A 15,123-nucleotide genomic window follows, 5' to 3' on the forward strand; every position below is an offset into this window, starting at 1 on the left:
TCAGCATGAGCTACACTGTACCTATAGTGCCGGACTATCGCATCAGATGCTTTATAAAACACTTTTTTTTGCAATTTTGTCACCGCTTCGGAGCTACAGTAGATGCCCGAGTCCTTTGAACGTTGCAGTGCACGATGTAATAAGGCCATTGTTAGCTACAACTTGTATGTCTCGGAATCTTATAAGTTCATCCGGACTTAAATCCCCCAAGAAATCGTTCGGGTCGGAGCTTTCGAGTTGTATATCACAAAACTTCGTCAGCGTGTCGTAATCGGGTTCGGGGGTATCGGTCGCAAAACTGAGGACGTTTTGCGACCGATTGGATTCCCCGTGATGAGGTACATCGAAATAGGTACTCTTTTTATGCAAAAGTATCAACTTCGAAATTTGACCTTTTTACCAGACCTTGACCTAACCTCCACCAGAAAGTAACCTAAACCGTCCCTCATGGCCGTCTAACCAAAACCATTGAGTTGGAAATGAAAAATTGGCCACAAAACATGCATCACACGGCCCTAGTAAAGTTGGGTTCATGTGTCATGACCCTTGGTGACCTGACCTCTAGGTTACCTGGCGACTGACCTGGTGTCAGTGACGTCTTTTAGCAACATCTGTACTAGGCAACCAACGCTTTATCGATGATTTTCGATAAAATGCCTTTTAATCAATGTTATAACTCATTGTCTAGAAGGACCGTGAACGGTGAAAAATTTTAACTTTGACCTGACCTGTGACGTCATCAGTGACCCAGAGGTCAATTAAATTCATTTTCTCAAGGCAACAGGGCTATCGAACGCCGTTTGAGTTTTGCGAATCCGTCCAATAGTTTCGGAGATACGGGGGGGGGGGATACTGATGGAAATAAACAACACGAAAAAAAAATTGTAAACGAACTAGGGAAAAGAAGCTGAAGCCCACCAAGCCACGTTTCCAGCCGAAAACTTCTGCTGAACATGTCCAGGGCCATCTTTCAACAAGTCGGCGCCCCGGCTCATCGAGCTAGAACGACAAAGGACTGGTACAGATCGAACTTCCCAGCATTCTGGGTGAAGGACAAATGGCCGGTGAATAGCCCCGACCTGTCGCCGATAGAAAATCTTTGGGCGATCGTCCTGTAAGAGGTGAGCAAAACGGCGCCAGGATAACCTGAACGCACGCTGACAAGGAACGTTCGATCTGTCTGGTCCACTGTAAAAAAAGTTTACAAACTACCGTGTTAATTGCTCAACAAAAAGATAGTATTAAGACACACAAAAGCTGAAGATAGCAATGAGGTTAGTAAACGGTTTGTATGTAAGCACATTTATTTGTGGTAAACAAACATATAAGTTACAAAACTAAGCCAAGGTGTGTCAACTAGTGGTGTGTCAGCAAGCACTATGCGTGTTTTATACACTATATGCCACACTTACGCAAAACGTGTTTTCGAACAAACTATACATAGCAGGGGACACTAACATACGACCTTTTGTACAACATGTACCTTTGTGCTAAAACACACTTGAAGTTATTTGACAACTGCGGTGCAACTGCGTCACGTCCGCCATGTTTTTTCGGCGCGCGTCCTTTGGCTTGTGCGGCTTGTGCTGTGTCCGCGTCGTGCGGGTCTCTGATGGTGAGTAAGGTGTTGCCAGATATAAATTTGATGTAATTATGCTTCTGTGTTGTATGCCTTGAATTTTGTCAATCGATTTATCTTTATTCGGTGCTAGTGATAACCGTGATGATGCAATGAATGTTGTGTGAATGAGGGACAGCATTATGACCACCAACTGTATCTTAGCAAAATATAGGTTAAAATATAGGAATTCTATAGGTTATTACTGAGGTTACTAGGTTGCTGTAGATTATACTTTGATACAGCCCCCTAATTATTTAATTGCACATGAATAAGGTGGCCCAGTAAGACAAACCCGACAACTATGTCTAAGGACAACTCTAGTAAGATCTGTCTAACGCATTTCAGGTGGCCTTGCAGTCATAGGATAACCTTTATTGGGCAAAAGCTGCCCATTTTTGTTCACCTAAAAATATTTTTTATTTAAAATTTCTTTACGTTCTTTCCTGTTCAGTGAAAGTTGAAATGGGCATCATTTTCTGAAATTTATTGGTAGGGTCCCAAATGATAATTTTTGCAACATTGAAGCATGGGAGTTGCAACTTGCCACATTCTCAAAATGAATGATGAGAGTCAATTTAATTCAGGAAACAGGTTAACTCCCCTGGTTCCGCCAGTGTATAGCTGGAATGGAACTTGCATATAAAGGCAATCATTTAAGTATTCGGTTCCAAGGTACAGGGGTGGCAGAAGGTGAAGCACAACAGGGGAATGTGCCACACAAAATTGTGGCTGGGGCACCTGGGTCGAAATTTCCAATAGTACCTTACCTTTCCGCTGTGGCTAGATTAGTTATATCTATTGATTAATGTTAACCAATGGTGTTAACTTCAATAACCACCTAAAATAGCCAGAAAATTTACACCTAAACCAAATTATGAACACTGATGGGTATAGGCACATAGCTCGGACAAAATATAACCAAACCTAACCTAACCAGACCTAACCTAACCTTACCTAACCTAACCTAAACTAACAAAACCTAACCTAAACTTACCAAAAATACACCTACAACCTACATTGGCAACCGAAAGCTACTTGTGCCGTTATTGAAAGTAGACTAAATTAACTAATAACAGGAAAATCAGCATTTAATTAGCTTTTTGATGTTTGCAAATAACTAACAATGATATTTCACATCGAAAAACACCTATACTATACCTACATTTTTACTAATGTTGGAACAGGTACCGTTGGAACTTTTCACTGACACCCGACATTTAAAGAAGAGCATATGGAATGGAAGATGAGTTACCGCATTATTGCAGATAAAATTGTTAACATTGATTTTCTTCTATGGGGGTTTCAATTCTTGGGGATGCTTTTCTATGCGAGAATTAGATATTTACTTTGCCCTTACATCCTGAGGTGCCTTCCGCGGTCCGCCAGTGGCCCGGGAACGTTTGAAAAGTTGAGGGGGCAGGTTAAAAAGTTGAGGGGGCAAAAGTTAAAACTCAAAAGTTCTATATTTCTTTCTTTCCATGCAACGCCATAAGGCTAATGTTGAATTTTCCCGAAAGTTGGAGGGGCGCTGCCCCTCCAGTCCAAAAGTGGGAGGGGCAAATGCACCTGCTGTCCCTCCTCTTCCCAGGCCTATGCCTTCTGCTGCTGCAGCTTAGACATGTAGTTTAACTACCCACTGACTAAGAATGCAGTTCACATTGCCTTACTTTAATGGATCACAAGGTGAAACTCTTGATTATCACTTGTCTAGATATTAAGTAATCCAGATACTTTTGATATCGATCAATAGAGCAGCTCACACTTAGTGTGTGCTGTAAAATCTGACATGGGAGATGTGTTAGGCAAGGGAAAAGCAAATATTTTAGGCCCACCCCACTTCAGTTGGGAAAACAGTAATATGTTCCTTTTTTTTTAAAGCTTCTAGCAGGCTTTCGTAGCCGCCGTTTCTAGTCGGAATGTAAATTGGCGGAAATGGCCAAGATAGGCCAAGGTGAAGGAGTTTATGCCCTGGTTTATGGCGGGCAGCATTTTTGGAAATCTAGAATAAAAATTACGATTTTTTATTTGAAACAAATAATGTGAGTTACATTGTAGGTTTTTGGGCAAGTCACTGTAGTATGAATCAACAAATTATCTTCCGAAAATAGCAAGAATGCAAAGCTCTCCGGGTTACCTTGGCCGTTTTTCCGCCTATTATATTTGGGCTATCTCGGCATTTTCGACACTACCGCGGGTAACTACTGGCCGCATGACCGGAGATAGGCCTGTTTATCTTTAAGAATCAGTAAAAAAGGAGATTTGTTTGTACAGTGGCTTGCAAAATTAATTTTTGATAAGTAAATCCCTGGCCTAAGACCTATCCCTTTTCGCAACTAGCGAGTAGACCGCATCATCAAACATCCGTAGGTTGTAGTTTAGATATAGTTAGGTTAGGTAAGGTCCTGTTAAGTCTGGTTTAAATATGTTTATTATTCCCATTTTACTGTTTAAACGACATTTAATAGTATATTTCATAGTTTTACTGATATTTCCTTTTTGGTCTTATGACGTCATTATTGCCCACACATTGCATATGTAGTATTTTTCTTTTGTGAGTCATTTCATCCTTGATTAGGCGCGCATTGTTGGCATGACCCCGTTACGAGAAGATTTCAATTTTTGTCGATTTTTATAGATTTTAGGTGAGTTAGTTATCAAAGTGTTTAATTTTTGATGTTCTGTGAATAATTGAAAGCCATCAAAGTGTGATCTAATGCACTGAAAGCCATAGGTGTGGGAACAGGGGGGGGGGGGGGGACGGCCGGGCCATCACCATGGCCCACCCACCTTTCAGCTACGTTACAATCAGATCGGATACTCAGCTCGACTTGCCCCCCCCCCCCACACACACTTCTCAAAACGTTCCTACACCTATGCTAAAAGCCATTTTTGGAGGGTGGTGTTATTTTCCAAAATTTGACAAGGCCTTTTCCGTCCCGATTTATGGAAGTTTCATCCCTATTTTTGGAAAATGCCCTTCTATTTTTGGAAGAGCATACTAAAAAAATGGAAGCTTCCAAAAATGAAACAGATGGCCACTGCCACTGTTTACCCAACTGATTTCCAGTCTGCAAAACATGGCAGGGAGCTCGACAAGATTTTCAGGGCAGACAAAGTCCTGCCCCGAATCAGAATGCTGAGTCCAGGGGTAGCCCAATTCCTGCCCCTAATGATGCAAATAATGTAATGATATAATGATGTAGGAAGCAGTGAGAAGCTGAGAAAATCACTTCCGTCAATTTTTTAAACTTCTGCACCAGATTTTCCTGCTTCTGCCCCAGTATTCCGGAAACCTGCCCCTATTTCTGCCCCGACCTGCGGTGTCTGCCCAGACAAGATCTCGTCGAAGAATGCCACATTTTGCAGACTGGACCAGGACTGATTTAGTGTGGTGATCACCCAGCTATATCACTATTGTTAGCAGGATGATTGGTGTACCTACCTATGTATGGATGGATGTATGGATCAACTTCATGATTTGCCAGCTGATTTGGTTATCAGTATTGTGATCAGCCAGCTGACAGCCTTTTCAAAAAGTTGTTCAGCCAGCTGACTGCATAATCATTTTCATGATAAACCATAGGGCTGTTCGGGTGCTGCAAAATATTTTGCGCGACTGTGACATCACACTTGTATGATGTCACTGCCCATCCCGTCGAGCAAAATCTTTCGCAGAACGCACCGAACACCTCAACATATTTTGCGCGAGACAATCGTGCCGCTCCATTCCAGCAAGCAGCGACGTAATAACTAATGAAAAACTTCACCAACCCATTTCCAATTTATGCACCGACAAAATAACACCAAACACTGCATAAATTCACTATAGTTAACACTGCACACTTCGCCACTGTACGTTGTCTGCGCCAAGTCTGCACCACTTTTGCCTCCTGCATCCTGAAATTTTAGGATGCGCGAAGCTGAAAGATTTTGCAGATGCCGATGTCACACATGTGACGTCATACGGTGGTGGGCGGAGCATAAGGCCTGAAAGGTCCCTACTGCGCATGCATGCTGCAAAATTTTACAATAGGATGTGCGGGCCGAACAGCCCTCATCATGGAGGGCATCTTTTCCTTATCATGTTTTTGATTGTGTTTGGGATCTGGCTACAGGTGACATAACCTTTGTGAAATTTTGTGATTTTCCAAAAGTGCTGCAAAATAGGCGTAAAATGATCACATTTGTGATTAATCACATTTGTGATTTCCTCCCCGTAGTTTGCCCAACTGAATCATAAGTCATAACAGGCTTTCCTCTTTTCAGGCAACTGTAGAAGTGGTTCTGCGTTGTACAGTTCCATTATGTCTGTTTTCTTCTAGCTCAATTGCTTTGTTTTGTCAGCATATCAATAACCACTTCAAGGATAAATCTGAGAACTGCAACTTTTTTCTCTGTCCGCGTTGTACACAAGGGTTCACAACTGGACGTTACTGGCTGAGACATTATGAAAGAACCCATGCTGTCAAGCAAAGTACGTCACAGTCGCACAAAGAGAAAGGAAGGCAAAGTCTGGAGGAGTCACCTTCAATCAGTACTCATTGTCAGGAAGAAGCTGAGGTTGAGACTGAGGCCTGGTGCTTGGATGATCAGGGTGAGAAAGGCTCTACAGCAAAAACTGAAGACAGTAGCCGGGAGAAAATAGCACGTTTCTTGCTTCGATTGCAATGTGAGCATGGGATGTCACGGGCTGCAACATCTTTCGTGGCTAGTGAGATAGGAGAAATCGTCGACACCGCTCTTAAGGAGCAGAATGAGAGCAGAGCATCAAAGTCGTCTTCAGTTAAGCAGGCTTGTGAAGAGTTTGCAAGCGAGTATAAATTGAGCAAATTCTGCCATGAGGAGCTCTGCTACATTGCACCTACGACTCAGATCCTTACCACAGGGGGTGGTGAATTCCAATCCAGCTATCAGTATGTGGATGTCAAGAAACAGCTGACAAGTCTCTTGGAAAATGGCAGGCTGGAAAACTGCAAACGGGACAGATTGGTCAAGCTTGTGCTCTACTTTGATGAATTTGGTGTGTGTAACCCTCTGCGGAAGAAAGCATCTGATTATAGTCTGGGTGGTTGCTATTTTGCGGTCGATGAGGGCTTGTCAATGTCGGTGCTGAGTGACATTCATCTCCTCCTACTATGTCCTACAAAACTCATCAAGCTTCATGGTTTGAACACAGTCATGAAGCCTGTGACAGATTCCCTGTGTGACCTCTTGAACAATGGCCTGGATACTTGTGGCACTCATTTTGATATCAAAGTGGAGTTTGTGTGTGGTGACAACCTGGGAGTGCATAAGATGGCGGGCTTCCAGGAATCATTTTCGTCAGGGCAGCGACCATGCCGAACATGCCACGCCACAAATGAGGACTTTGGTACAAAGCTCACAGAGCAAGAGCTGACCCTTCGTACTGAGGAGGAGTACCAAGAAGAGCTGAACATGTGTGAGAATGGAGACAATGAGGAATCTCGAAAAGCATTTGGTATCAACTCAAAATGTGTGTTTGATGAGCTGAAAGACTTTAAGGTCACAGAGATGTTTCCACCAGATATCGCGCACGATCTGTTTGAAAGTGGCGTAGTCAATCATTCCTTGGCTCTGGTGCTATCATACCTGATTTTTCAAATCAAACTCTTCACATTCGCCTCAGTTCAAAAGGCTATGAAATCCTTCTCATATGCGAGAGTCGACAAAGCGAACACTCCTCCCATGCTTCAAGCAAAGGGGCGCAAAGTGCTCGTCAAAGGCACTTTCAGTCAGTGCTGGACTTTCCTCCGAGTTCTCCCTTTCATGATCGGTCCACTGGTCCCACCAGATCAAAAGGCGTGGCTTCTTGTGACCGGTTTGCTTTCTCTTGTACAACTCATTTGTGCTCCACGTATGGACGGTGAAATTCTTGCAAGAATGCAACCTTCAGTAGAGCAGTGGCTGCGTGAGTTCTGTGGAATGTTCCCGGACTTCAAAATCAAGCCGAAGTTCCACTACTTATTACATTACCGGCACTGGGCAGCACAAATTGGTTCCTTGAGGAAAGCTTGGACTATGCGTTTTGAAGCTAAACACCAGCAGTTCAAGATCTACGCATCTCGAGCACACAACACCAAGAACATTTGTAAAACCCTCGCAGTGCGACACCAAGAAGCGGTAGCTGCATGCGAAGGAAAGCAAAAGAAGATGATGGGGAAGAAATGCAAGCCATGCCTAGTTACAGGTGCATTCGGATGGGAGGTGGATGACCGAGCTACGTACACCAAGATGGCAGTGCTTGCGGGACAGAAGTACTGCGTCGATGATGTGCTGATCGTGAGAAACCCGGCTGCTTCAAGCTCAGAGAGCTGTGATCTTCTTCGCGTAGCATATTTTCAGTTTGATGCAGTAAACCATGTCAAAATCATCGGTGACGTCTTGAGGGCGCTTTCGTTTGATGAGCACTATATGGCATACCGTGTGACTAAGGGCGAGATGATGATGATCCCTTCTGCTTGGATTTTTGACCCCACTCCGCTGGCTACTTATTCAGTGCAGACCGCAAAATACGTGCCCCTCAGGTACCAGATACCAGGTCTCCGAATCACCTCTGAAAGGTGAGTAATCTGTGCATTTTGCTTCAATTTGAAGTATCAGATTTACTGCGAACTCGCGACTGCTTGTATTGAGCAGTATTGCAGCTATTTGCTTCGCTGTTATGGCTATTGTGAGTGCAAACTTACACTCACTCGGGTCTTACACTGGCTCTGATATCTGACATGTAGCTAGCGGCCAGTTATGTGGCTTCCACGCGTCCATGGTGTGAAACTATTGCATGAACGCACGTGCACACACCGCCCCTATATCTCGGGAACGGATGAGGCGATTGTGCTCAAATTTGCTACGAAGGTAGAGACTGATCCGACATGCAGCTTCGACAACACTGGGGGCGTCACTGCACGTGCTTACCCCACCTCCTTCGAGCCGGGTCTTGGCTTGAATAGATTCGAGGTTAATTGCTGAATCTTTTTTGAGGATGGAGATGCTAGTTCGGAGCATTGTGTTACATATGATGATGAAGATGATTAGCCAGATGCTCATTATTCAGGATCAAAATTGATAGAATAGTTGTATTACGTTTCACCCACGGGGCTTCTTCGGATACATATGACAAACATATGTATCCGAAGAAGCCCCGTGGGTGAAACGTAATACAACTATTCTATCAATTTTGCTCCTAAATAATGAGCATCTGGCTAATCATCTTCATCATCATAATTGCTGAATCTCCAGTCGTTAACTTCTATCCGACATGACGCGTGTAAAATACTCTGCAAAACCTCTCTTTTGCTCGGTCGTGCACCGCTCAGAAGGCGTTATATGGTTATAAAACGTCGTTTTCAGCGTTCTGGATGACATTCAGAATCGGCATTGTCTCAGCTTTTCAAATAAGCTATGTCTGTCTTTTAGGATTGGGATACCCGATGTTATCCAACCACCCGTGAAGTGAGCTGTGCAACCCACGTGTCTAATGTGTGCGTAAATAGTAAACCATGTGCTGTTTCGCTTGCTGTTTCACCCACTCCATGGCTATCGATGATTTTAGGACATTGTAGTTAGATAATTAATGTAACCACTTGTCATATTTTTTTCAGCGGTCAACGATGAAGGCGCTAGTAAACCATCGAAGTGCTGCGCGCGTCTTCGAATTCGAGTCTGTCCTGGACCTTGTTCAAAAGGTTCGAGCGTTCTTCGGTCTGCAGGTTAGTTTATTGTTTGTTTGTTTGTTTGTTTGTTTGTTTGTTTGTTTGTTTTTTTGGAAGAGTGACGGAATAATTTTAGTTAACGGTGGGACTCAATGTCGTGTTTCAAGTAAAAGGCTGAAATAACGTTTTTTTTTTTGCTCACAGACCTTAAAATATAGTACCTAATAGTATTTTGTACTATATTTTAAGGTCTGTGAGCAAAAAAGTCCATATTATGGAAAGTATAATACAGCGGCCTTCGTAAAACAATACCATTCGGAGAAAATTTAATTAATGACATTAAAAAAAATATTTACACAATTTGTTTAAGGTAATGCAAAGCCATATACCTACGTAAACCATAATGTTAAGCTGCTGAACGAGGCTCAGATTGAAAATAGGCTGATGTGTTGGAAATACATAGTCTGTCTCAAATGCAACATCAACCATTTACAGCAGCTGTTGTCAGTAGTCTAACAGGAAAGAGAAGAGTGCAACCAAAGGCTCTATGATTATGCGTAATGATTGAGTATGAAAATGTCGGATGTGTTTGCCTATCATTTCCATCCCCCTCTCCACCTTGGAGCGACTAATGTGTGTGGTCTACTCCCGACCTGGCTACGAATGAGGTACATGTTTTGTCCCCAGGGTGGCGAATGGGATCTGGAGATCTATGATGACGACTGGTCCTCGTGGGTCCTGCTGAATGAGGAAGATGCGATAACTGGTGCTCGGCCTCGCATCAGGACCGTCATGCGTGGCGATCTGGTTGTTCTTGAAAGGTAGGACATCGATCTCTGTTAAGTTAGGTTGTTTTGAGAAATAAAATGTTGCTTATGCAGAATGCAGTTATAAAACTCTAAAAGAAAAAAAAAACGCCCATAATCATTTGCAACTGAATTTGCTCAGTTGCGTTCGTAAGTATTGAACAAGCTCGGCCTATGAATGTTTGCGTAGTTGGAAATTGTCCTGAAAAAAAATATGTTATCCTAATCTGGTATTGTATCAAACATCTTCTCTCATCCATTTTCAGCACTGGGACGACATCCACTTCGTCAGTGGTGGTTTCGCAGCTGGATACACCGGAGCCTCCAACGTCGCCCGAACTCCGTCGATCAGGGGAAGACGCAGAGATCCGGCCGAAGTCGGGAAGCGACGCTCTGGCCGAATCTCAACAAACCGCAGGAGTGTCTCGGTGAGTCTGTCAGGCTGACTTTGTCTTTATGCGTTTGGAATTAAACCTTTCAGCGCTTGTTTAATCGGGTGTGTCGAGTTTTCATCGTTATTTCTACATTTATTTTAATCGAATGAACCACAGGCCTCTATAAACCTCAAGAGTTCTATGAATGAATCTGTATGAAAAGTTACGTAATTTTATATATTTGTTAGTAGATCGACAGTCTTCCTTCCCGCGGATCGCTGCGCCGAACCGTGCCACCCAATCCCAGCTTGTCCACCAGTTTGGTTGCCTGTTGCCAAAATGCTCCTCAGACAGGTGACCACTGGCACTGACATCTATTCCGATCGCGAGGATAGACTATACTGCGCCGCGGCAAGACTTCGACTGTGGTGACTAGGCGCAGTAGTCGGTCTCTGGTGCGGCGACCCACCAGTTACTAATGCCATTTCGGTTCGTTTTCTTCGCAGGATGGATACTATGGAAGTCCTGGATGCCATGGAAGTGATCCGGTTTGACGACAGCCAGCTGAGACCTGGACTCCTCGAAAAGCTTCGAAGCAAAAAGCCCGGCTCACCTCTGACCAGGACGGAGTGGAGCGAAGTGACGACAGTCATCGTGACGTTCGAGAAAGCTTGTAACAGGTATCATCCCCGTAGATAACGTGGTGTTGTTGTAGCGCGGGTTGAGGACATTGAAGTTAACATAAAATACTATTATCATGCATTTTTTGGTACATTTTTTATTCAGCCCTAGCCGTAACCCGCGCCGGGCCGGTACTCCATTTGTAACACAGCGGGCCGCGGAGCAGGGGGTTTACACCCCCCGTCTAACTCGACTCCTGAGCATCGTTGAGACAAGCGATAGGCGGCGTTCGAAAGAGCGTTAAAAACCAGTAGGAAAGTATTTTTGTCATGTTTTGGTCAGACCAAAAACTAGGTCACCAGAGGTCACCGAGGAAAAAATGTTCTTTTTTACTTTTGATAGTTTTTCTTCAATAACTTTTGATCCAGAAAAGATAGAGGCATAATTCGCACGCCATTGTTCTCAGCTCGTCAAGGCGCGTTGAATGATATATAATATGACCTCAAAAGGTCAAGTTGAAAAGTTGACCTTAGGGCAAGGTTCATCTCATTCGATGCGCATTGACGAGACAAACACAATAATCGTCGAACGGAGTTTATCTCAATTCAATCAAAAGTTATTGCACAAAAACCGCTTGTGACCTCAGGTGACCTCGGATGACCCAGTGACACCTTCCTGCCTTCCACCTTTATGTCGGTTTTACTGTCTCGTGTGGTGTGCTTTCATGTTTACATATTTCCTTTAAATGATGTCTTATGTCTATGCCTTGCCCTGAAAACTCCTGTTCTAGCGTCTCCAAGTCGTTAAGCTCTCCCATGCCCTTTCTTTTTCCAAGCGTCCTGAACCTTACTCATGCTCGGTACATGGAGCTGGCTGACCGCGCCCTTGTTCAATGGCCGGCGCTGCACTTTGGGTGCAGCCCGAAACAGGCACTGGTAAGCACTTATTGCGTTGCTGTTTGATTCCATCAACTAATAGAAAATGACATCGGTCCAGGTCCGGGACAGTTCGTGAACTTATCTAATCGAACTCAGCTGAATATACTGAACGGAGGCACTTAGTCACCATGTCCTGAATTGGAAAATAGGTAATTGAACTGAACCTCAAGTAAAGTCGATCTGAATGAACTGAACTGAAGCGTTTGCGAACTGCTCCGGCCCTGGATCTGGCCATACTTGTATGTATATTCAGGGCTGCGGAGTCGACCAAATTTTAGCGACTCCGACTCCGACTACGACTGCGTCTTGAAAAAATCGACTCCGACTCCAACTCCGACTCCGACCCGCCCTACTTTGACATACCTGCATGACCAATGTTTCTAAATATGGGCGGCTTCTTCGCACTGGTTTAAATGCGGAGTCGAAGTACCATTTAGTTCAGTCTCCGTGTGAACCATGCATTGCCTCTATATACCAGCTGCAGTGGATGTTGAACGCCCTTAACGTTACATCTACCCTTGGGTTGTAATTTATGCACTGCTTTTCCTGTCTCAGTCGCAGGTCAAAGCAAAAATACAATGGCGCGTAAGGAATGAGAAGCGACGAGACGACGGAAGTGATGCCGAACTCCAAGCGTCATCAAAGAGGTTGTCACGCGGAAAAACATTCAAGGGATCGCGATATGAAGGATTCGAAGGCTACAAGGGTAAGCATTGGGCATTGTGAAATGCAAGACAGCGATGTAGTATGATGTAGTACATGTGACTGATAAGCGACTAGTGGTGAATATTTTGCCCATCTGCAAGCTTTGCATTGCATATATTAAAGGTAGTGTGCCACTTTGCATTGGCCATATGAAGTTATTGGCATGGGCGAAGAGAGCGGTCTCTCTCTCTCTCTCTCTCTCTCTCTCTCTCTCTCTCTCTCTCTCTCTCTCTCTCTCTCTCTCTCTCTCTCTCTCTCTCTCTCTCTCTCCCCTCCTCCCCCTCCTCCTCCCCCGCTGGCTCTAACATTTCGTATGAACATTTCGACAGAGTACCTTCCGCCTATGCCGGAGGAAGACGTTCAGCATCTGAGAAACCGCCTCTTGAAGCATCTACACGAGGCTAACCTGACGAGCGAAGGCAAAGCTGAGCGAGAGGCCCTGATCAACTCGACGTTCGCAGACAGGCGCAGGCATGTGGTGACGCTCCGCACCAGCATGCGCAAGCTTTTGGAGCTGTATCCAATCTTGCGGAACCCAGACGAAGTAAGTACTAAGTATGCCTTGGAAGTTGTAAAATTGTCATTATATTCCTACTCTCTAATTCCATAAAATGTCCCCTGTGTGTTGCATCGTTTCGGCTTTTATTCGTCGCCCACCATAGCTTTCTGACGTTTTCTCATCCATGGAGGATTCTATAATATGACTTAACTGTCCTCTAATTATATTGTTGATACCGGTTGTTCCAGATCTGGCGTGAGCTGGCCAAACTGGAGGGGGAGACGGAGTCGTCTAAGCTTGGTGACTACAGGCGCCGCCTGAGCGACTTTCTCACCGCCATCCAACTGATCACAGAATGTCAAGGTAAATACGGTAAACCATTCACGTCAACTATTGCCCCCCCCCCCCCCCCATTACGACCATGCAAGATTGCTGCCGAACTACTAACCTATGGGCGACGTGAGACACGTCTCTGCTCATTACTTTCAAATCTAGTACCTAGCAGATGAATGAAAATTAAATTCAAAATACTACTCTGACTTGTGTCGTGTGCTTTGTCTGTGCATTGTTTATCCTTGTTTTCAAAACGCTCTTAACTAGTTAGGTTTAAGCGTGCAAATTACTCTGTGACGCCTGTTTCTCTCGCTCGCTCTTTCATCGCCCATGAGGTGGCTCACGGCTGTTTATTTGATCGAATTAACAGTGATATGGTCAAAAGCAGCCAGCTAGTTCAGTATGCGTTTCATAAACGTGACACCTCTTGGGCTCGTTCGTTCATCGCCGAACAGGTGTTATACTGACATTTGTGCTGTTATACTTCAGCGACCTTTATTGGATTGGCGAATCACTTGATCCTTGACCTGACGACCAGACCAGTTTTCACATGACCAGGTGAAAACTGACCCTCCCCCCCCCCAAAAAAAAATAGATATCAAAATTTGTGTTGTTAGCGGCATGGTCTCGAAATTCGAGGCCTTGGTGGCATTTTATACGATATCCGTGAGATCGGAAGACCTCAAGCAGCTAGCAAGTAGCAGTGTTATACTGTTAAAGGTAAATATCAGTCTGAAAATTTACCTCTATTTCAGACACCGACTGCGTGGAGTCTCTCCTCTACTACCTAGACGCGAACCCCGAGGACATCTTTGAGGGATCAGGAAGCGCGCCGCACTACCAGGTCAACGACGACGGGTCCATCGGCCTTTTCGTCGAGGGGGTCTGCTTGACAAGGTCGGTGGACCGGAGCAGCAAGGCTGATCTCCTGCTTCTGTGGGCAGCGATTTTCCCAGTGTTCAACCAGAAGTGCCCCGTGTCTAAGGCTAAGAACGCTCTGATATTTATCACGGTGAACATCTTTGAAAAGGGGGGCAACCAAACTCTTTCCAACCGTGTCCTGGGACGAGTCCAGCGTCTCAAGCAGCTCTGTGCGTAGCTCTGTGAGTAGCTTAGAACGGAACCTGAGAACGGAACGCCTTTGCCGCTCGGCTGTTAACACTTTCAAACCGTGTGACACGTCCAGCGTCTCGAGCAGCTCTGTGAGTAGCTGAGCACAGAACTTGATAACGGAATGTCTTTTCCGCTCGGCAGTTAACCCTTCGAACCGCGCCCTGGGACATGTCCAGAGTCTCAAGCATCTCTGTGCGTAGCTCTGTGCCTATAGCTTAGAACGTAACTTTAGAACGGAGCGCCTTTGCCGCTCGGCAGTTTCCTACAGAAGATTACTTTTTTAGGTTCATTTTTAGTACAATAAGAGAAATATTACTGTATGCAGTTGTAAGCTTGCTGAAAGGAGCTTGAATGCAGTTTTGAATAAACATGTTTGATGAGTTTAATTCGATTCGTTTTTTTGGGGGGGGGGGGCGGCTGTGAAAAGAGGTGACTAACACGCA

General features: G+C 44.6%; 1 protein-coding gene across 7 annotated transcripts; it reads left to right on the forward strand.

Annotated features, from left to right (window-relative positions):
* The first annotated feature begins 1,493 nt into the window (after nt 1–1,493).
* Nucleotides 1,494–15,066, forward strand: LOC122394192. Of its 7 annotated transcripts, XM_043390912.1 has the most exons (11): nt 4,196–4,263; nt 5,888–8,202; nt 9,241–9,348; nt 9,979–10,112; nt 10,364–10,525; nt 10,978–11,151; nt 11,928–12,027; nt 12,586–12,736; nt 13,065–13,279; nt 13,483–13,597; nt 14,323–15,066. In XM_043390912.1, exons 3-11 carry the CDS (start codon nt 9,250–9,252, stop codon nt 14,664–14,666), a joined length of 1,494 nt encoding a protein of 497 aa, XP_043246847.1. In that variant the 5' UTR covers nt 4,196–4,263; nt 5,888–8,202; nt 9,241–9,249; the 3' UTR covers nt 14,667–15,066. The 7 variants fall into 7 exon arrangements, 3 of the variants coding, with proteins under 3 accessions (XP_043246845.1, XP_043246846.1, XP_043246847.1); XM_043390910.1 differs by lacking the exons at nt 4,196–4,263; nt 5,888–8,202 and adding an exon at nt 1,495–1,615; XR_006258818.1 differs by lacking the exon at nt 11,928–12,027 and having other exon boundaries at nt 4,106–4,263.
* Nucleotides 15,067–15,123: the final 57 nt, after the last annotated feature.

Source organism: Amphibalanus amphitrite, unplaced genomic scaffold (genome assembly GCF_019059575.1).
Source record: "Amphibalanus amphitrite isolate SeventyFive unplaced genomic scaffold, NRLGWU_Aamphi_draft 000578F_arrow, whole genome shotgun sequence".
NCBI classification, from domain to species: domain Eukaryota; kingdom Metazoa; phylum Arthropoda; class Thecostraca; order Balanomorpha; family Balanidae; genus Amphibalanus; species Amphibalanus amphitrite.